General features: G+C 42.9%; 2 protein-coding genes across 2 annotated transcripts in view; both read right to left on the bottom strand.

Annotated features, from left to right (window-relative positions):
• LOC119658589 overlaps positions 1 to 16,090 on the bottom strand; it is a 48,942-nt gene extending 32,852 nt beyond the window's left edge. Inside the window, exon 1 of the mRNA XM_038066049.1 lies at positions 15,088 to 16,090. The gene's annotated coding sequence lies outside the window, so the exon portion shown is untranslated. The remainder of the gene's footprint in view (positions 1 to 15,087) is intronic.
• An 855-nt stretch (positions 16,091 to 16,945) lies between these two features.
• LOC119659085 lies at positions 16,946 to 20,487 on the bottom strand. Its single transcript, XM_038066998.1, has 4 exons — positions 20,251 to 20,487; positions 19,287 to 20,194; positions 19,080 to 19,132; positions 16,946 to 17,417 (listed from the first exon to the last, which is right to left on the bottom strand). The coding sequence occupies exons 2-4, from the start codon at positions 20,190 to 20,192 to the stop codon at positions 16,946 to 16,948; spliced, it is 1,431 nt and encodes a 476-aa protein (XP_037922926.1). The 5' UTR covers positions 20,193 to 20,194; positions 20,251 to 20,487.
• Between the last annotated feature and the right edge of the window lie 525 nt (positions 20,488 to 21,012).

Genomic DNA, 21,012 nt, shown 5'->3' with positions numbered 1-21,012 from the left:
TGTATCTCATTGGGAGAAGTGCATTGAAGCTGGTTCTTATTTTGACTAATAAAATTAATTTTCATAAAAGTTATAGTTTTTTGAAATTTTACTCAAATATCCGACATTTCATTTGCAACAACCTAATACATGCTACGTACCAAGAAATACAAAAAACCTTTCGTACCTGAAGCTTCCAGCTTCCAGTTTCCCGACTTGTTTTACATCCTATTCGATACCTTTTTATTTAGACCTCGGTTACATTCTTTGAATATTAGAACTTTTCAATTATGCCATCCATTTGCAGAGTGACATTAATAGCTATTTTGCATCACAGTCGTAAAATGTTTTTGGGAATGGAGTTGAAAATGTCCTTATACCTAGGGAAGACTCTTAGGTGGCGATTAAAAACGAATCTAAGAGAGAAATTTAGGTATGCGAGAACTATTTGCTAAGGGATTAGATATTGTCTGCTATTTGCAGTCAAGCCTAAAATTGGTAGACCAGGAGCTTCCTCCAAACAACAATTTGTATTTTTCAATGTGGATATATTTTTCGGGAGCAATTTACCCCCTTCATCCGTACAAAGCTACCTCCTACCTACCTAGTATTAGGCCTACAAATAAGTTCTGTCGGTTTTCACAATAGATGGCGTAGCTTGTTTTTTATTCCATTGATCCACATTTCCAAACATTTATCGGAAAGCTACTGTCAATAGGCACAAACGTCAGTATAAATTATTTAATTGAAGTGTAAACAACAATACTTTTTTCATCAACGAAAATGGCCAATTTTGTACCAAATAATGTGTTTTTGCGGGGAGTTCTACTTCATTATTTTAAGAAGAAAAAAAAAAGCAACCGAAAGTCATCGCATTTTGGTGGAAGTTTATGGTGACCATTCTCTATCTGAGCGAACGTATCAGAGGTGGTTTGGACGGTTTAAAAATGTCAATTTTGACTTGGAGGACGAAGAGCGCGCCTGACGGCCAACATCCATCGCAAACGCAAGAAAAACTTGGAAAAACACTTGGAGTCACTCAGCAAGCCATTTCCAACCGTTTAAAAGCAACGGGAATGATCCGAAAGGTCGGAAATTGGGTTCCGTATGAACTGAAGCCAAGAGACGTCGAACGCCGTTTTTTCACGTGCGAACATCTGCTCCAACGACAAGAAAGGAAGGGTTTTCTGCATCGAATAGTTACTGGCGATGAAAAGTGGATCCATTACGATAATACCAAGCGTCGGGCAACGTGGGGATACCCCGACCATGCCTCATCATCGACGGCCAAAGCGAATATTCATCGTGAGAAGATCATGCCGTGTATATGGTGGGACCAGCTGGGTGTGGTATACTATGAGCTGCTAAAACCGAACGAAACGGTCACGGGAAAACTCTACCGACGTCAAATGATGCGTTTGAGCCGCGAACTCAAGAAACAACGGCCGCAATACCAGCAAAGGCATGATAAAGTTATTTTGCAACATGACAATGCTCGTCCACATGTTGCACAGCCCGTTAAAACATATCTAGAAACGTTGAAATGGGAAGTCCTACCCCACCCGCTGTACTCTCCAGACATTGCTACTTCTGATTACCATTTGTTCCGGTCGATGCAACATGGCTTGGCTGACCAGCACTTCTCCAATTACGACGAACTCAAAAAATGGCTCGATGAGTGGATAGCGGCCAAGCAGGCCAATTTTTGGCTCGATGGTATCTATGAATTGTCTGAAAGATGGAAGAAAGTTGTGGCTAGCGATGGGCAATACTTTGAACAATGAATGTATAACCAATTTTTCACAATAAAGCTTCAAATTTAAAGAAAAAACCGACAGAACTTATTTGTAGGCCCTATAGCTTTGTACTGATGAGGGGGTTAAGTTGCTCCAGAAATATATACCTACATTGAAAAATAAAAATTGTAGTTTGAAGGAAGGTACTGGTCTATCAACTTACAGGGTACGGCAGCATAACTTCCTTTTTTAAAATGCGCGCCACTCAGTTAGTTGATATCATAGCGGGGCGCTAATGGTCTCGTTCAAGAGGGGATACTGTAAAGTTTTGTCCTGACACGGTTCAGTCGCCATCATGCGTTGGAATAGTGAGGAGCGTGCCTTTGCCGTTGAGGTTTACTTTTCAAGCGGATGTTCAGTTATTGCAACACAGCGTGCATTTCGGAGTCGCTTTAATTTAGCCCCGTTGGCTCCCGTCCCAGACCGCAAATCAATTTTTACATGGGTCACTACATTCAGACAAACTGCAAGTGCGACAAAAAGAAGAACTGGACTCCCTGGTTTTTTGAGGAAAATGAGGTTGACAGTGACAGTGAATTTGGACCGGTATGTAAACATGCTACAGAATTTTTTTTTCCCCAAGGCTAGAAAATTTGGATTTGGGGGACACTTGGTTCCAACAAGACAGTGCAACAGCACACACTTCAAGAGCATCGATGGCTGTTTTGAGGGAACACTTTCCAGAGCGCCTTATCTCAATTAGAGGCGATTTGGAATGGCCGGCACGCTCTCAAGATCTGTCCCCTTGTGATTTTTTTCTATGGGGTTTTTTGAAATCCCGTGTTTATGTGAACCGTCCAAGAACCCTACAAGATTTGAAGACCAACATCCAAGAAGAAATTGCCAACATAACACCTGCTATGCTAACAAGAGTCATGACAAACGCCAGAAATCGGTTTACGCAATGTATGGAGAATGGGAGACGTCACCTAACAGATTTGATCTTCAAAACAATGTAAATAAAAACTTTAGACATGTACCTACATTATAAAAAATAAATAAATATTTTTCGATGCATACAATAGTTTTTATTGAGTTTTGAAAAAAGGAAGTTATGCTGCCGCACCCTGTATTTGCTGTTTTGACTTTGGACAGTGACTACGAACTTGTTGATTATCAAATCACTCCATAGATTTGCCAGCGCAAATGTGTACACGTTCCTTAAGAGTTGTTATTTGTCCATTCTTTCAAATTCTCAGAAGCTAAAGTTCTCTCCAATGTTTTGGAAGAAATTTTGCAACACCGTAAATCGTCTATGTACTTATCGTGACTGATTATTTTACTGAGGGATTCAATATTTTCGTAGCAAGCCATTCTATGTATGTACCGTATATAACAGAGAACGAACAATAAAGCTACTTAAACAATGACTTTCCCATCCCAATAGTGAACTAAAAAGCTTAATTGAGTGTAGAAAAAGTTAACAAATGTATCTGTTTACACATACAGAGGGAGGCAACATACACTAATAATATCCAAAACATTGCATATAAAGGGGAAGAGGAAACAAAGAGTTCGCACGGCGGACCATGAGCGAGTTATAATTCTGCAGCTTCATACAATATCTCTAAATTTAAGAATTTCGGCAAAAAACACGGCATAATATATCGAACAGAGAATCGGAATCAAGAGCATAAATATCTTTTAACAGAAATATAATATCTCCAACTCTCGAATTCCATTGAAATCGGAAGCTAAATGTTTCAGGTATGAAAGGTTTTGTGGTCTTCTTACATTGAACAACACAAACACTGCTGTTTGTATCTAGTTAAAAATTAATTTTACACTATTTAATAAGAGCGTGGTCACTGTTACACGTAGATAAAAAATCAGAGCGTCCTCTTTCTTTTTCTATGACATAGAGGGCACCTCAGTCCTTCATGCTTTTTGTAAAAAGTCAGCTCTCTGTCAAATTTAGTCTTCAATTGAGTGGTTTTTCGAAATGAGTGCTGTTTACGCCTCTCGTTTTAAGGCAATTTTTCTATGTTTGCATGAAAAAGGACCCAAATTAACGCAAACTGTTGCTGCGAAATATATGGGAAAGTCGAAGCAGTTCGTTAGCAAGTGGATAAATCGCTATAAAAAGGTCGGTAACGTTGATGATTTTCCTGATCGCGGAAGTACAAGCAAAGTCTCAAAAAAAAAGACGAAAAAAAGATTCTCGCATTGTTCTCGAAAGATCCAATTTTGACTTTACGTGGAGCTGCTGTGAAATTGAAAGCAAAAGGTGTTGACATATCTTACGGAACGATTCGCAGGCACTTGCTTGCCAATAAACTGACATATCGCAGTAATTTGGAAAAACCAATGTTGAGTGCAAAACACGTTGAAAAACGAGTGGAATGGGCGAAGGAAAACTTGGACCGCAATTGGAGCAACGTAATTTTTTCTGATGAATCCTCCTTCTGTGCATTTCCGAGCATCAAACACGCCTGGACAACCTCCACCAGTAGGATGCTTCAACGGACTGTTAAACACCCCGTCAAGGTGCATGTTTGGGGGTGCTTCTCAAACAAAGGTTTCGGTACTTTGTTCTTAATTACCGACAATTTAAATGCCGAAAAAATGAATAAAATATATCAAAATGCTTTGTTACCATCTGCTAAGCAATGGTATATCAAGAAAAATGAAAGCTGGATCCTGCAAGAGGACAACGATCCGAAACATCGGAGTCAAGCGTGTAGCGAATGGAAGGCGCAAAACGAAGTTGTCACTTTAGATTGGCCATCTCAGTCACCCAATGCAAATCCCATAGAAAATGTATGGGCTCTGATGAAAATGCAGCTTCGCAGACGCAAGCCATGTAATTTAGATCAGCTTTCTCGACAAATTCGGAAAATTTGGAGGTCTTTTCCGGTAGAATATGCAGAAAAACTAGTGGAAAGTATGCCCCGACGGTGCCAGGCCATAATTGACAATGCAATGCTTAAATGTGATACTGATAATCTGATTGCCTTACAGTGTAGCAATTTCCCTTGAAAAAAGGATTTTGATTCAATATAACTGTATTAAAAAGCCAGGGACGAAGATAGTTTATGGTTTCGTCCAGTGCAGAGATAACTCATCAGACGCTGCCTCATCTCTGCCCTGAGACCAGCGTGACCGAAGGGGTTCGCAGATGTTAACGTTCTTCTTTTATACTTTCGCAAAACACAACACTCTAGTTTGGCCGGAACTACATTTTTTTGTTGGAAGATTGATGGACCTTAAGTCTGCATCCAATTGATGTCAGATTTAACGCCCCACTTTTTTGGTTTCGGTCACGGTGGTCCCAGGGCAGAAGTGAGACAGCGTCTTATGTATTCCTTTGTTATCGAGGAACATTAAGTCGTCTTCCCCTCTTATTTTTAAACTTTGGCTGCTAAACTCAAAACGAGGGTTGCGTGGGCCAGAAAAAAGAGGGAATAAGCTGCTCTTTATTTGATCCGGTACATCGATTGGATGCGGACAAGGGATCCAAAAAAAGTGACTTGTTTTAATAATAATCGTTGGCAAAACAATACAATTTGATCAGAGCCTTGAAGTGTGTTAGAGCACTTCATTCAAGGCCCTAACGGTACACTACATGATTATAGTACTTTATAGGAGCAATGTGGCCAGCATTGCGCTCGAGCGAGATTATTAACCTGATCTGACTCACTTCACTGCCACCAGGGAGGTTTAAACCGCGACCTTCCGTATGACAGCCTTGCGCTCTAATCACTCAGCTATTTGGACACGTGTTGTTTTTATTAAGGTTTTGTGTATTTGAATAAAAGATACTCTTTTGTTTCCTCTTACTGGTAAAAAAATTGTCGTTTGATTATTAAAATGGGCGAATAAAGATGAAACAATTTTGAAAACCTCAGATGTAAAGCGAACTCAGATTACAAGCTACTTACTGGCGGGCTGCACTAATTTAAGTAACTCGGTCCGCTCCACTCTTCAGCCGATGGCAGTCTCAAGACCGCTCATCCCGAAACAAAAAGTGATTAGCCGAAATGCGTCTAGATGGCGCTTTCGAACAATAATTCAAACCCGTGACGGGAATTAAGCTCCTCAAGACGAAGGCCAGTGTCTGATGAGATCGCTGTATCACTTTGGTTTGCTGCCCGTGATGCAGAAGGGGTATGCTCGAAAGGCCTAATGAGGGCGATCAGAATCCATTGCACTCATTTGAGGAGGTAGTGGGTCATGAAACCTTACCAAGAGTATACTAATACCATGGGAACCGAGGGTTCCAGCAGAATTCCTGTTTCATGCGCGTTCGGCTGGTTGCGGTTCGCCTTCTAGTGTGAGCTTTATGGAGTTGTGGTTATCTTCAAGCAAAAAGAGATCTTTGGTAGGTCTTGAATCCGCCAGTATGAATGCTGAGCCATGCACTCAGTGTAGACTAGCACCGTTGTGCTTGTCTCAGCAGGGTTCCGGCTCTTGCAAATTTCGGCAGTATTGGAAAAGAATTCTTTTAGTTACTACCCTTGCAATGGCAGAAAACCCGTAAATGTCCCTCTAACTGCTGCACTCAAGATTTGCAGCCTTTTTCGAAATCTTAACGAACCCCATTCTGAACTCAATCGAAAAAATCTCAAATTCTTAACATTTACGAATAGTTGAAAGCACCAACTCCGCAGAAACATCAATGGCAAAGACGATTTTGTTTATGATTAGACGCGCAGTACGTATTCACTGATTTCAGTGAAATTTCACTGCATGTTATACGATTCAGAAACTCGGTGAAATACTCCTTCTATGTCCACAGCAATCCTTCATCCTGAATCAAAAGCCGACTGTTAACGTCCCTCGCAGGATCATCGAAAGGCTTAGAACTACTTGCAAGTTCTGTCGTGATGTGGTGCACAGTAACGAAATCATTGTCAATTACGTCTGGTTATCTTTCCCTAACCAATATTATGATGAATTTTTTTTATCACCACGTACGGTACGCGGCTTAAGAAGTTTGAATTTGAATAATAATTGTTGGTGAGACAATTCAATTGGATCAGGGGCTTTGGCCACTGCAACGAGGGGGACTTGAATCGCGGCCTTCCGTACAATTTGTACGGTGGAAGAAAAGCATTGCGTTTAAGAGCGTTGAACAACTTGCGCATGAAAAGTTCCACACATTTTTTAATGATGTTGATGTTGTGTACATGATGCATAGAACACGAACATGCATCGATCGCTTCACGCACGATGCAGGCCTTCAAACTCTTCAAATTCAGGGAATAGCCATTCACTCAATGGCTCGACTACATCCTCTAACATCTTTTCGTACACGCTCGCATTGGTTTTGACACCGGCCTCGCAGAAATGAATATCACTTACTCTGTGATATGAGACCCACCACCATACCATAACAGAAATCGGATGGTGACGATATTGGACTCGCAAAGCATTTTCTTTGGCTTCATAACAATTGTGAGCATATACTCGATTATTTTGTCGATTGAATTTTTCCTCCATGGTAAAAACTTTTTCATCAGAAAATAAACTTTTCTGCTACTTTTTACAGGGAAATCATTGCAGAAGAGCAGCACACCGAGTTTCCCGTATTTCCTTGAGTTTTGGCGTTAACATATGGCTAAGGCACCGCCGGTACCCACCAACACGGAAGTGGGGTATGGTTAGGTACTCTCCGTGCGCAGTGTTATCAGTTTCGGCGCCCTAATATTTCTCCCGATACGCATCGACTGACTGAACTTATGACTATACTATGTACAAGAATGTTTGGATGTTCGATATTACTATTTGTACAAAGTTGGAACCCTTGGAGGGTTTGCGGCAACCCCACCTATGCGAGACTATCAAATCGGTAATTACCGGGGATAGGATCGGCTGGGCTATAAACAGCTTCTCCCCATACAAATCTCCAGGCCCAGATGGCATAATGCCAGTCATGCTACAGAAGCAGCAGGAAAGGGTTGTGCCGTGGCTTGTTGAGATTTACCGGAGCTGCATCACTTTAGGATACGTACCGCAGTCCTGGAGGCGCGCACGGGTGGTTTTCATACCGAAAGCGGGCAGGCGCGGTCATGAGTCCGCGAAGGACTTTCGGCCAATCAGCCTGACCTCTTTCGTGCTGAAGACCCTAGAACGCGTCCTGGACATTCACTTAAGGACGATTATGGAGAGAAAGCCTTTCTTTAAGTCCCAGCATGCCTACCTCAAAGGAAAATCCACAGAAACCGCCCTCCACGAGGTAATTGGCACGGTTGAGCGGTCGCTGCAGTACAAGCAGTATACCCTTGGTGCCTTCTTGGATATAGAAGGAGCTTTCAACAACGTCAGTACCAACGCCATCAAGGAAGCCTTGATCGGTATTGGATTGGAGGGGTATCTCACGCATTGGATTATATCCATGCTGAGTACCAGGATAATCCAGTCCGATCTGGGAGGCAACCACTTGACCAGAGCTGTGAACAGAGGCACGCCCCAGGGTGGTGCCATCTCACCGGTGCTCTGATTAATAGTAATGAACAAAATTTTACGTACATTGGACAGCAGCGGGCTGAAGGTGGTGGCGTATGGCGACGACTTGGTGATATTAGTATCAGGGATGTTTCTGTCCATTATGAGCGACATCATGGAAGGAGCGTTGCGAAAGGGGTGCCTGTGGGCCGCAAGATGCGGACTCAGCATAAACCCAACCAAAACGCAACTGATGCTGTTCACCACCAAGCCAAGGATACCTGAATTCCATCTACCACGGCTGAATGAACAAAGATGGGTTCTTTCCTCTAATGTCAAGTATCTGGGTGTAATCCTGGATCCTAAGCTAAATTGGAGGTTGAACATAGAACTGAGGGTTAAGAAGGCCTGTATAGCCTTCTATGCCTGTAAGAGAACCTTTGCAAAGAAATGGGGTCTCCGGCCGAGGATGGTTCTCTGGATGTACACCGCTGTAGTGCGTCCGATTCTGACGTACGGCTCTATTGTATGGTGGCAGGCTTTGAAGAAGAAATACAATAGAACGAAGCTTAATAGGATTCAAAGAACCGCGTGTGCAGGTGCTACGGGGGCTCTGCAGTCCTGCCCGGCAGATGCTCTCAATGTACTCCTGCATCTCCTCCCCCTAGACCTCCACATCAAATATGTTGCAGCGTGCAGTGCCGTCAGACTACGTGAGTACGGATGCTGGGCAGCGAAGTCCTACGACCACAGCAACATCCTAGATGAAATACCTCGAGAAATCTGGGCATCCCCCACGGACTATGTCACACGCAAGCTGAACTTCACGAGAAACTTTGCTGTGGACCTTCCAACCAGGGCAAAGTGGAAGACCGGCGGCGTGTTGCAAGACAATGACACGGTATTCTTTACGGACGGATCAAAGATGGCCTATGGAGTCGGCGCGGGGGTTTTCTCGAATACACACGGTGTATCCAAGTCGTATGGTCTCCCAGGTTTCACCAGTGTATTCCAGGCGGAAGTACTGGCGATATTGGAAGTCTTTCGATGGCTGGAGCGTGATTCGGCAGTACAGAGACGCGTTCAACCATGTGGGCGGCACGCTCAAGATCACTCTCCTCTGGGTTCCCGGGCATAGGAACATAGATTGGAATGAGCGGGCTGACGGATTAGCCAGGCAAGGCTCTGCTCGGGGAATACAGTCGGTGTTCCGCTGGCGACTGTCGGGGGCCGAGTCTACTCGCACTACCTAGCAGCCGCGAGCCTGAGATGGCGAAGGCTTACAAGCTGCGCCAAATCAAGGAGAATTTGGCCCGCTTATAACATAGCCCGATCACGAAAGCTCCTGTGCCAGACGCGTGCAAATGCATTCAAGATTACGGCGGTCTGCACGGGGCACTGGCCCATAGGGGACCATGTCGCTAGGCTCGACTTACCCTACAACTCGCATTGCCGAAGCTGCGGAAAAGGAAGGGAAACCCTCACGCACTTTCTCTGTGATTGCCCAGCTCTGGCTTAAGTCAGGCTGCGGACACTGGGTAAACCATTCTTTGGGGACCTCAGTGAGATTTCTAGCTGCAGTGTCGGAGAGCTGCTTTCCTTCGTGAATGCTACGGGCTGACTCTGAAGATCCGAGCCAACTGGACTCTGCTTCCCTGTTCCTATAACAACAGTCACGGTCTTAGGAGTTTATGGCATCAAAACGGCACACCAAAGCGCTAATTGGGCTCCTCGGAGCGGCCACTGATACCTACCTACAAAGTTCATAGTGTGTACAGTGAACTGTAAGTGTAAAAACGCATCAAAGGAAAAAGCAAAAATAATAATTAATTATATTCAGGTTAGAAATGTACTGCGGGTGCAGCATTCTCTTGGCAAAACCCGTAGCGCATCCACAACCCATCGTGTTTGATGAATAAAAATATAAGTTAGTAAGGTTCAAGCAAAAGACCATATTTCCAAGGGTTCTGCTGAATATTGGAAGAACTTTATATTTGCTGATGAATCAAAAATCAATGTTTGGTTCGGATGTTAAGGTCACTTGTATAGCGAAGATTTGGCCTTGCACGACAGCATCGGGCGTTAGAAATCTCGTGTTCATCGATGGGAATATAAGCAAAACATGTAATTCGTTATTCTAAAGGATAACAATAAAGTGGTGGTAAAATGAGTCTGCTCTTCAATTATCGGTTTTATCAAAACAATGACCCTAAACATAAGGTGTGATGCAGATTTGACTGATCTGGAACTGATCCCATTTAATAATAATAATAATCGTTGGCACAACAATCCATATTGGATTAGGGCCTTGAAGTGTGTTAGAGCACTTCATTCAAGACCGTAACCGTACACTACAGTACACTGTAGGAGGCAATGTGGTCAACATTGCGCTCGCCCGAGATTATTACCCTGATTTGACTCAGGTACTCATTCACAGCTGAGTCGACTGGTATCCGACGTCAAATCACGATACAAATCCCTCTGCCACCAGCGAGATTTGAACCGCGACCTTCCGTACGACAGCCTTTATTTAATTTAATTAATTAATTTATTTAATGGTACCATTAAATGGATTTTTAGATTTCAGAAAGTACTTGACCAAAGGCTTTGCCTGACGATGACGAAATAAAATGTCTCAACCTCCTGAATATTAGCCAAAGGTTCAGTGCGCCCAGCTTCCCGTATTCTGACTTGTTTCAATATTTGGGACAAAAAACGTTAATTTCCCTTTAATGAGCGACATTCTATGTATGTCGCGGCCAATGAAATGTGGACAAGCTTTAAAAGTTCAATAAAAGGGTTTTATTGAAACGCAGGTACTTCATTTTGGAGGAAGTAAATTTTTTACTTTGTGGTGTGACGCGACAAAGTTAAAAAATCGGAAAAGATGTCGAATGTGAAGAAAATGAGTGAAATTGCAAAAGGGAAGATTTTGGTGTTGCGAGCCGAATCTTTGAGCGTACGGGAAATCTCAGCTAGGGTAGGCTGCAGCTAGTCTGCAGTAGCAACTTTTTTAAAAAAAATTTGGAGAGACTGGATCCACTGAGCGAAAAGTAGGAATAGAAGTCCGCAGAAAGACTTCTGCAAGTGAAGATCGACTCTTAAAGAGAATTAGTCTTAGAGACCGCTTCAAGACGACTGAGGACATTAGAAGGCATTTTGTTGGACTTGGAGGAACACCGACTTCTACAAGGATTGTTCGACGAAGGCTCCAACAGGCTAGGATATGTGCATACCGGCCCGCTAAGAAACCGCGATTGACCGCTCAAAGGAAACGGAAATACAAAAGCTGGACTGTCGATGATTGGAAGAATGTGATCTTCTCAGATGAAACGAAACTCGCAATGATGGAATGCAGTATAAGAGTTCTCAGTCAAATTTTAGGAGCTTGTATTTAACCTTTTATTCTATTATTATTCGAATTAGGTTTTTGACATATTTTTCGTATGTTGCAAAGTTCTATACACAATTTCAAGAAATTACTCTTATTATAACTCCGAGATTTCCATATGTAACTGTTTTCTTTCTGCACGAAAATCTTTCCTTTCACCGTGACTGCCAACCAACTATTGTTTTTCCTATCTGACGTTTTTCGTCACCTATTCTGTTCTCCACTACTGTAGCGAGCTCTGAACTGAGTAGAGCGCCGGTGACGTCATCTGTCCGCTGGTATTCGCGACATTCGAAATAAATTTCATATGCCGCGAATCCTGCCACGCCACATCACTCCGTCCCCAGATGAAACCGAGGGGTTTCAGCGATCGAATCCGGAACTGTGTTCCCCATCAGTCCTTGAAGCGAACGCGCCGTTGTTTAGGGTTGTACACGGGCTTCAGACTGGACATGGAGACCACCTTTTTCTGTCCACCGATCTCGAGCTGGAAGAAATGTTCTCCTCGCTCGAGAACGCGGTACGGACCTTCGTAAGGAGGCTGCAGCGGTTTCCGGACGGCATCCGTCCTGACCAGGACGTGCGTACACGTGTCCAGTTCCTTAGGCGCACAGACAGATGCGGACGAGTGGACTTGATGCGTCGGAGATTGTCTCTCAGCAGACGCACCAACCCCGATTCTGTGAGACCCAATCTCTTGTCGAAGACCGAATCACTTGGAAGTCTCGGGTTCTCCCCGTATACCAGCTCCGCGGGGCTGGCAGCAAATTCCTCTCGGCGGGTTGTACGTAGGCCGAGGGGCAAGACTTGGGTCCAGGACGGATCGTCGCGTGCCATAATGGCGGCTTTCAGCGTCCGGTGTCAACGTTCTAGCATCCCATTGGATTGCGGGTAGTATGCAGTAGTCCGCTGGCGTTTAAACCCTAGGAGTTTGCTTAACTCCGGGAAAAGGGTGGACTCAAATTGCATTCCCTGATCAGTGATGACCACTGCAGGGATGCCAAAGCGAGGTATCCACTCTCGACAGAGGGCTTCGGCACATGATTGCGCCGTAATGTCTTTCAGAGGTATTGCCTCAGGCCACCGCGTGAACCTGTCGATGATTGTGAGGCAATACTTGTAACCGTGCGAGTCTCGCAAACGCCCTACTATGTCGAGGTGTATTGTGTGGAACCGCTTGGTAGTGCGGAGGAATGAGCCCACTTCTTTCCTTACATGCCTGGAGACTTTACACTTCTGGCATGCGATGCACTCTCTGGTCCAAGAATTGACATCCTCGTTCATAGAGGGCCAGAAGTATTTATCGGTGACTAACCGATTTGTTGTCCTGATGCCTGGATTCGCTAAGTCGTGAACTGCGTGGAACACTTCCTTGCGAAAGGTGGCCGGAATGTATGGCCGAGGTCCCTTTTCCGAGTCTTCGCAGCACAGAGAGAGGTTTGAGCCGAAAATGGGCAACTCCCGAAATTTGTATTTGGGGTTGGATTTGAGGCTCTGAAGTGCTGCGTCATCCTCCTGCGCCTTGGCAATAACCGAGAAATCGAGTAAGGCGGGGATGTTAACCTCGCAGACACGAGGCAAAGCGTCAACAACTATATTGCCCTTGCCGGACACGTGCTGGAAAGGAAATCTTTGCTTTCACCGTGACTGCCAACCAACTATTGTTTTTCCTATCTGACGTGTTTCGTCACCTACTCTGTTCTCCACTCTTGTAGCGAGCTCTGAACTGAGTAGAGCGCGGGTGACGTCGTCTGTCCGCTGGTATTCGCGACATTCGAAATAAATTTGAAATGCCGCGAATCCTGTCGCGCCACAGCAGTATGTGCGCAGAAGGACCGGAGAGCATTCTGTTTATTCTAAGAACATCAAGTCAAAATGATTTGGGGATGTTTTTCGTATCACCAAATTGGACGATTGGCTATGCTTGAAGGGACGATCAAGACTGTTGATTATAAAAACATTCTGGAAGAACATTTGGCACCTATCCTCGAAGAGCATTGTTCACATGTAGATCAAATGACTTTCGAAGATGATTCTGCTTCTTGTCATCGAGCTCAATTGGTAAGCATAATTTTTTTTCTTAATTCCTATCCCATCCTTAACAATAGTCCGCAATTTCAACAGTCTCACTTTGATGAACTCGATGTTTCCTGTATGTTATGGCCTGGCAGCAGCCTGGATCTCAACCCATAAGAGAACCTTTGGCGCTTAATGAAAGAACAGACAACGCCGGCCGGCTCCACTGTATGCGCTTGCCGTAGACACCAAACCTTCTCAAACATTTGGGGCAGAAAACATCGCCATCAACCTTTTTTGCATGCGCATTAAAGTTTTCTGTGCAGGCAACCAAATCCCCTTTGATTTGTCCAAAAACCCGACATACGATCGGATCGGTGGCAAACACTTTAGAATCTACACAAGCCAAGTCAAACGACCTATGCACAACTTTGCGAGGATTTGTTAGGGTTTGGCAATATGTGGACGCTGCATTAAAAAGAGCCTCAGTATCAGTGATCAGCAATTTTCTGAACAGTTAAAAAGATTCTGAACCCGAGTGTGTTTGCACAAACAAATTTTGAGTGTCAGCTTGGCAATTTACGCTAAAAGCCAGAGCCTTACAACTCTAAAATGCAAGGATATCAGTATTTTAACTTCATAGAAATGGCACTCTCGAAACCGGGAAGGAACGCGCGAAAGTCATAAACACAACAGTTGTTTTCTTGACGAAAACTGCATAAGATGCGTTCAACCGCTCGGCATTAGAGCAATTTTGAATGCAGAATGCAATATCCACCGGTCGAACACTAACTTCTATTACGAAATGAAAAGCAAGGATAATGAAATTCACATAACTAGGTTAGTTATATAAGCAGCCAAACTATAAGGCGGGAAATTTTTCCAGCCGTCTCACGCTGTTGTAAGATTCCTTGCACTAGTTCTCAAGCCGGCTCGGACCGGGCATTGGGATTCTCAAAAATACGCGAGCCGTAAACGTTTTTGGACGTACCGCAAACCCATTCGGCGTTTCAGGAATTCACCCTGAGAATATTAATTTGGTCTACGTAAATATGCATGGCTAGTCATCCAAGCCCAATTTTGTAAGACACTGTACGCTACGAACTATAATGTTCAAGCTCGCGTGTATTGTACACGATTACCGCACACAATCAAACCGGGCCCAGTAGGAAATATAGCGTAGCACGGCATGTTGGTTTCTTGGACCCGTCTCGCGCCAAAGGCCAATAGATGCGAGTAAGTTCGCAGTCCCAAGAACCCTCGTTGTAAAATCCAGGGAAAGTTATGCTGGAACATACTTTTAATTGAACAATTATTGCGAGGGCGGGAAATCAACAAACCAATGACTAACACAAGCGCATCTGTGTCCTCATGTGCGCAGAGTGACGATTTCAAGTAGCTTGAATTGTGCAGCGTACGCCGCTTTGTACAGTATCCAAGCATTCAGGAACTCCACGACGTGTGACGCTTGATAAAAACCGCGAAAAGTGAGTTCGGATTGCATAAAATTGCACTTACAATGCTCCTGGGGCCGCGAGACAATCCTCCAAAGGCCGCCTCGAAGAACGAACCACTGCAGCACGGCACGCTTGAGGGACGGCAAATACGCGCGCACACACACTTCTCTCACATGAACACAACCGACTACCTTGCGAAGTAATGCGCCCCTCGCGGGGAGGCGACCTCTTGTTTTCACGTCGTCTGAATCACTCTTCACTGCAAATCATTTACTTACTTCCCAGGATCGCGCGGAGCCCTGCTACACGCAATTAGCAGGCGTTGTGCAATTTGTAACACTCAAGGAAACGATTTCGCGAAACTTCCTCAATGGCCGCTGGCCCGCTTTACACTCGTCTTTGGCCTGCCTTGAAGGTGTGTGGTTCTAGGCTCGGAACAATGGCGGCCGTTTTCCCGTTGCGTTTTCGACCAATCTAATCCAACTTTCAGTACTCGTCTGCCAGCAGTTTAATACCACAATTCTCCACGGAAACTCCTCTGCGCGGCCAGGGGCGACGAAATCCTTGGCGAGCGGATCAAAATTCGCTAATTTTAAATGCGACCAGTCTTTTCACACGTTACCCTCGACCGTCGTCATTGCGCGGTCGATGCGACTTCCGCTCCACAGTTATTCGAATTTTCTGACTTGCAAATTGCCCGTAGCTCCGCCAACTCGCAATGGGGCACTTTCGGATAATTTTTCACTTCACACTCCGTCGGAAAATGCCCGAAATGCCTCACTAAATTCTCTCCCGTCCGCAGTTCACTCCAAAAACTTGTTCAGGCAGTACGAAAACTGTAAACCTCTGCGCAATTTCCGAGGAAGGACGTGTACAGGAAAAAACAAACGAAAAGGAGAGCGGTCCGAGTTTTTTTCGATCTCGAAACGAAAAATGCGATGCGCGTTTACCGTGTCGCGACGAGACGAAATATTTCGACGAGTTTTCTGTAGTAGCGGAGCCACCATCTGCAGAACGATTCCACTGTGCTCAGAATTCACGTATTCGCCCCCAACTCGCCGGCGCGACATCTAGGCTAGCGATTGATTCGTGAGTCGGCCGCCTAGTTCGCGCTGCACACGCTGGAGGGATCTGTTGGGCTCGTTCGGTGTTTTAACCCTTTGATGTATACAAAAGTGACTCTAATAAAATGAAGAAATTTGGAATTTTTAATTAGAAATGCGGAGACGCTTTTCGGATGCCATTAGACTGTGATTGCTTTCACCGGTTTTTCCTTGCTTCCTCTGAGACAAAACAAGAGAATGATAAAGAAGACCATCCGTCACGATTAGTATGCAGCCTTCGGGCACATCTTTTCTTCAAAAGATAAATATATGTACAGATAGTCCAGTGCAAGATTTTTCGACGCCTCATTTGTGTGAAACAAAATCTTACTAAAATCAATTCGATGTCTGTCCATCTGTCACACGAGATTTATTCCGGCTGAAGCTATCACCACGAAATTTGGTCAGAATATGTCGTCTGTGGACCGCTAAACGTACATCAATTTCTGTTGGGAGCGGAGCAAAATTCTTTTCCACAGAATATGGTTGTGTGGAGTCAGTGATGCAAACTCAAAAAAAATAAAATAAGTAGAGTTGAGGAAAAAAATGAGTAGATTTGATGATAAAATAAGTAGATTTATTTTTGTGCCATTAAGAGCCCTGTTACCTCAAAAAAATTCGTAATATTATTTATAACTTTAATATATTCAAAGCATTAGGTACAGAACACAAAAAACATAACATAATTCAGAATTAATGATAAAATATAACAATAAATAAAATGTTAAATAATTCATTCAACATTGAAAAACAAAACTTAATTCCAAAATAAAGAAGGAACCAACAAAATAAAAATTCAATAAAAATTAAATTAAGTTATTTTGGAATATCGTACATAGCTTTATTGCACTTTTTTCTCATCTCAGTAGTCACTTTGAAATTTGTGCAATCAGAGTTTTGTAGTTTTAGTAACCCTTTCGTTTGTAAGCATGCTTTAATGGTTGCATTCTCTAATCGATTTCTGATTTTTGTTTTCATTAAATTTACTTGGGAAAATACCCTTTCAACATTTGCAGACGAATGTGGGAAGGACAAAATAGCAAATACTAGTTTAACTAAATTCGGGAATGCTTGCTCGTTACCAATTTCAATGCGAGCAACCATACGCCAAAATTCTTCAATGTCTAAAATTTGTTCTTTATCTTTTACGAAATTTATCAGAGTACGGTATTCCGAGTCAATTTCTTGTATATTGTCAGCTAGTAAACGTGGGACTTGTTGTAAAAGTGGAGCTATCGATTTATAGATACAAGCGTATACATTGTCAGGTGCGATTATGGAAAGATTCCTAAAAAAAGAGTTATTCAAATCGAATCTTTTAAATATTTGCAGAACGGCCTCAATATAAAAGTTACGACACTTATTCTTAAAAGTATCTATTTCAATGACATTGATTTCATTCGTAATTAGAAAGCATTCAACTTTTATACCGAGGTATATACTTTCCAAATCTAACAAACATTCTGGAGGGAGATTAAATTCTGAGGTACTATCTAAAAACATTGTAATATAATCTTTCCTTACAAAGCACTCTAACAATGTTCATCATCATCATCAACGGCGCAACAACCGGTACCCGGTCTAGGCCTGCCTTAATAAGGAACTCCAGACATCCCGGTTTTGCGCCGAGGTCCACCAATTCGATATCCCTAAAAGCTGTCTGGCGTCCTGACCTACGCCATCGCTCCATCTTAGGCAGGGTCTGCCTCGTCTTCTTTTTCTACCATAGATATTGCCCTTATAGACTTTCCGGGTGGGATCATCCTCATCCATACGGATTAAGTGACCCGCCCACCGTAACCTATTGAGCCGGATTTTATCCACAACCGGACGGTCATGGTATCGCTCATAGATTTCGTCATTGTGTAGGCTACGGAATCGTCCATCCTCATGTAGGGGGCCAAAAATTCTTCGGTGGATTCTTCTCTCGAACGCGGCCAAGAGTTCGCAATTTTTCTTGCTAAGAACCCAAGTTTCCGAGGAATACATGAGGACTGGCAAGATCATAGTCTTGTACAGTAAGAGCTTTGACCCTATGGTGAGACGTTTCGAGCGGAACAGTCTTTGTAAGCTGAAATAGGCTCTGTTGGCTGACAACGACCGTGCGCGGATTTCATCATCGTAGTTGTTATCGGTTGTGATTTTCGACCCTAGATAGGAGAAATTGTCAACGGTCTCAAAGTTGTATTCTCCTATCCTTATTCTTGTTCGTGTTTGTGTTTGACCAGTGCGGTTTGATGTTGTTGGTTGATTGGTCTTCGGTGCTGACGTTGCCACCATATATTTTGTCTTGCCTTCATTGATGTGCAGCCCAAGATCTCGCGCCGCCTGCTCGATCTGGATGAAGGCAGTTTGCACGTCTCGGGTGGTTCTTCCCATGATGTCGATATCGTCAGCATAGGCCAGTAGTTGGGTGGACTTGAAGAGGATCGTACCTCTTGCATTCACCTCAGCATCACGGATCACTTTCTCTAGGGCCAGGTTAAAGAGGACGCATGATAGCGCATCCCCTTGTCGTAGACCGTTGTTGATGTCGAATGGTCTTGAGAGTGATCCTGCTGCTTTTATCTGGCCTCGCACATTGGTCAGGGTCAGCCTAGTCAGTCTTATTAATTTCGTTGGGATACCGAATTCTCTCATGGCCGTGTACAGTTTTAACCTGGCTATGCTATCATAGGCGGCTTTAAAGTCGATGAACAGATGGTGCAACTGTTGTCCATATTCCATATTCCAACAATGTTACTACTATTATATTTCTTTAACCGAACTGTGCAACTTATGTATCTGTGAGGATCTGAGGAAGTGCGAATTCTAAAAACAATAAATATAATTTAGTTATAGGATCTTTCAGCGACGTTAAAATATTTTTAGCTGTTTGTAGATTTTCCTCTTTGACTGCAATAGAAAAGTATGCTATAAGCACATCATACTGTTCTATTAAGCGACTTACGACTGCAGATAATGATAACCATCTCGTTTGAAAAGGGTGTAAAATTTTATTTGCTTTGAATTCAAAAAAATATTGTAAGGAAGAAAAAACTTTAAGACGTTTCGATGAACTCTTCAAATAATTGAAAATATTACGCGCTAAATCTTCTACTTCGGCAGGAAGTTTTTCGCATGCGTATGAGGCGTATAAGTGAAAACTGTGACAAACACATTTAAGAACGAACAGATCATTTATGTCTGCTTTCAATAATGTAGATACGGAATGATTCCTACCCATCATAACGTTGGCTCCATCAACTGCGAAACCAATCATGTTTTGTTTGTACATGATATTATTCTTCGTGAAACTATTGATTACAGCAGAAAACAGACTACTAGCATCTGCAGATTCAACTTCAATTAAATCAAAAAACAAGTCATGTACTTTAAAATTTTTACATACTCTAACCACCAAGCACAAGGTTTTTACTAAAGATATATCTGTGGACTCGTCAATAATTAAAGAAAATTTATTGGCGTTTAACAAATCAACAATTTCTTCTATGTAAGATATTCCCAAAACGTTCCGTAAAATGTTTACCATTTTCGTCCTAGAACACTTTACTTTTTTGGCAATATTCGAATCCGGGGTAATTTTGTTAACGAATTGCGGTAAGTGACCCATTATTTGGAATGCCAAATTATGTTCCGCAACAAATACTGCCATCATAATCTCGGCATCAATAACAGCAGTCTTGGATGCTGAACTAAATAATGGTTCAATATTTTGTTGCACTAGGTTTAATGAAATCGTTCCAGCGTTTTTTGTATGTATTTGGGTGTTTGCATGGGATTTAATTGCACTTTTACCCATCTTCCCTATGTATACATCTACAGAGTACACTTTACAGAATGCATAATGACAGCCTTTTGTTCCCTCAGATAACCATTTAAATTCACTTTCCCAGTATTTTACGTACTTTTGTTCATATTTCTGCTTTTTCGATTTTTCACATTCCTTATCCTTTTCCGGACTTTCATTAATTCCTTCGGTGCTTTCCGAGTCAGGTTCAGAACTTGAAGATGCCCGCTGCGGGTCCTTCGAAACTACTTCGAAAAATCTTTTCATTTTCATGCCTAAAATTATCTTTCTTACAGTTACATGCTAAACTTAATGTTCAATTCTTACTTACGCAGCTTACGATTACATGAATAAATTTAAATTCCAATCTCATAGAATTCAAACGAAACCGACCGGCTCACCGGCGCTAAACAAAGTGCGAACAGTTAAACAAGTAAAAAACACAATCATGTCATGACACACTCTGACACACTTTGACACATTTTCCAACTGCAATTTATACACATGCACGGCCTCATGTCATGCATACACAAACCAAGTGACAAGCCACAAGACTTGACCGTTGAACTACCATGGTAGTCTTTATACTACTATTTTTAGTTCAGCATCAAGATCCATTCTACTCTAAACGAAAATTGTTGTAATATAACCTTCTACTTCAATGACTATTTATGCGCTTTGCAAAAATTGAAAAATCAATCATAGCGTGTAAAAATAAGTAGATTTCATGCAAAAATAAGGAGATAAGTAGATCGAGTCGAAAATAAGTAGATCTCCTTATAAATAAGTAGAGTTTGCATCCCTGTGTGGAGTGTCAAATGAAAGAATTTGATTAGTCATCACCATCAACGGTGCAATAACCGGTATCCGGTCTAGACCTGTCTTAATTAGGAACTTCAGACACCCCAGTTTTGCGTCGAGGCCCACCAATTCAATATTCCTAAAAGCTGGCGTCCTGTCCTAGGCCATCGCTTCATTTCAGGCAGGGTCTGCCCCATCTTCTTTTTCTACCATAAATATTTCCCTTATAGATTTTTCCGGCTGGATCATCCTCATCCGTACGGATTAAGCGACCCGGATTTTATCCACAACT

The sequence above is a fragment of the Hermetia illucens genome, chromosome 6 (genome assembly GCF_905115235.1).
Source record: "Hermetia illucens chromosome 6, iHerIll2.2.curated.20191125, whole genome shotgun sequence".
NCBI lineage: Eukaryota > Metazoa > Arthropoda > Insecta > Diptera > Stratiomyidae > Hermetia > Hermetia illucens.
The sequence above is the reverse complement of the archived record's forward strand: the minus strand, read 5'-3'. Positions and strand labels throughout refer to the sequence as shown.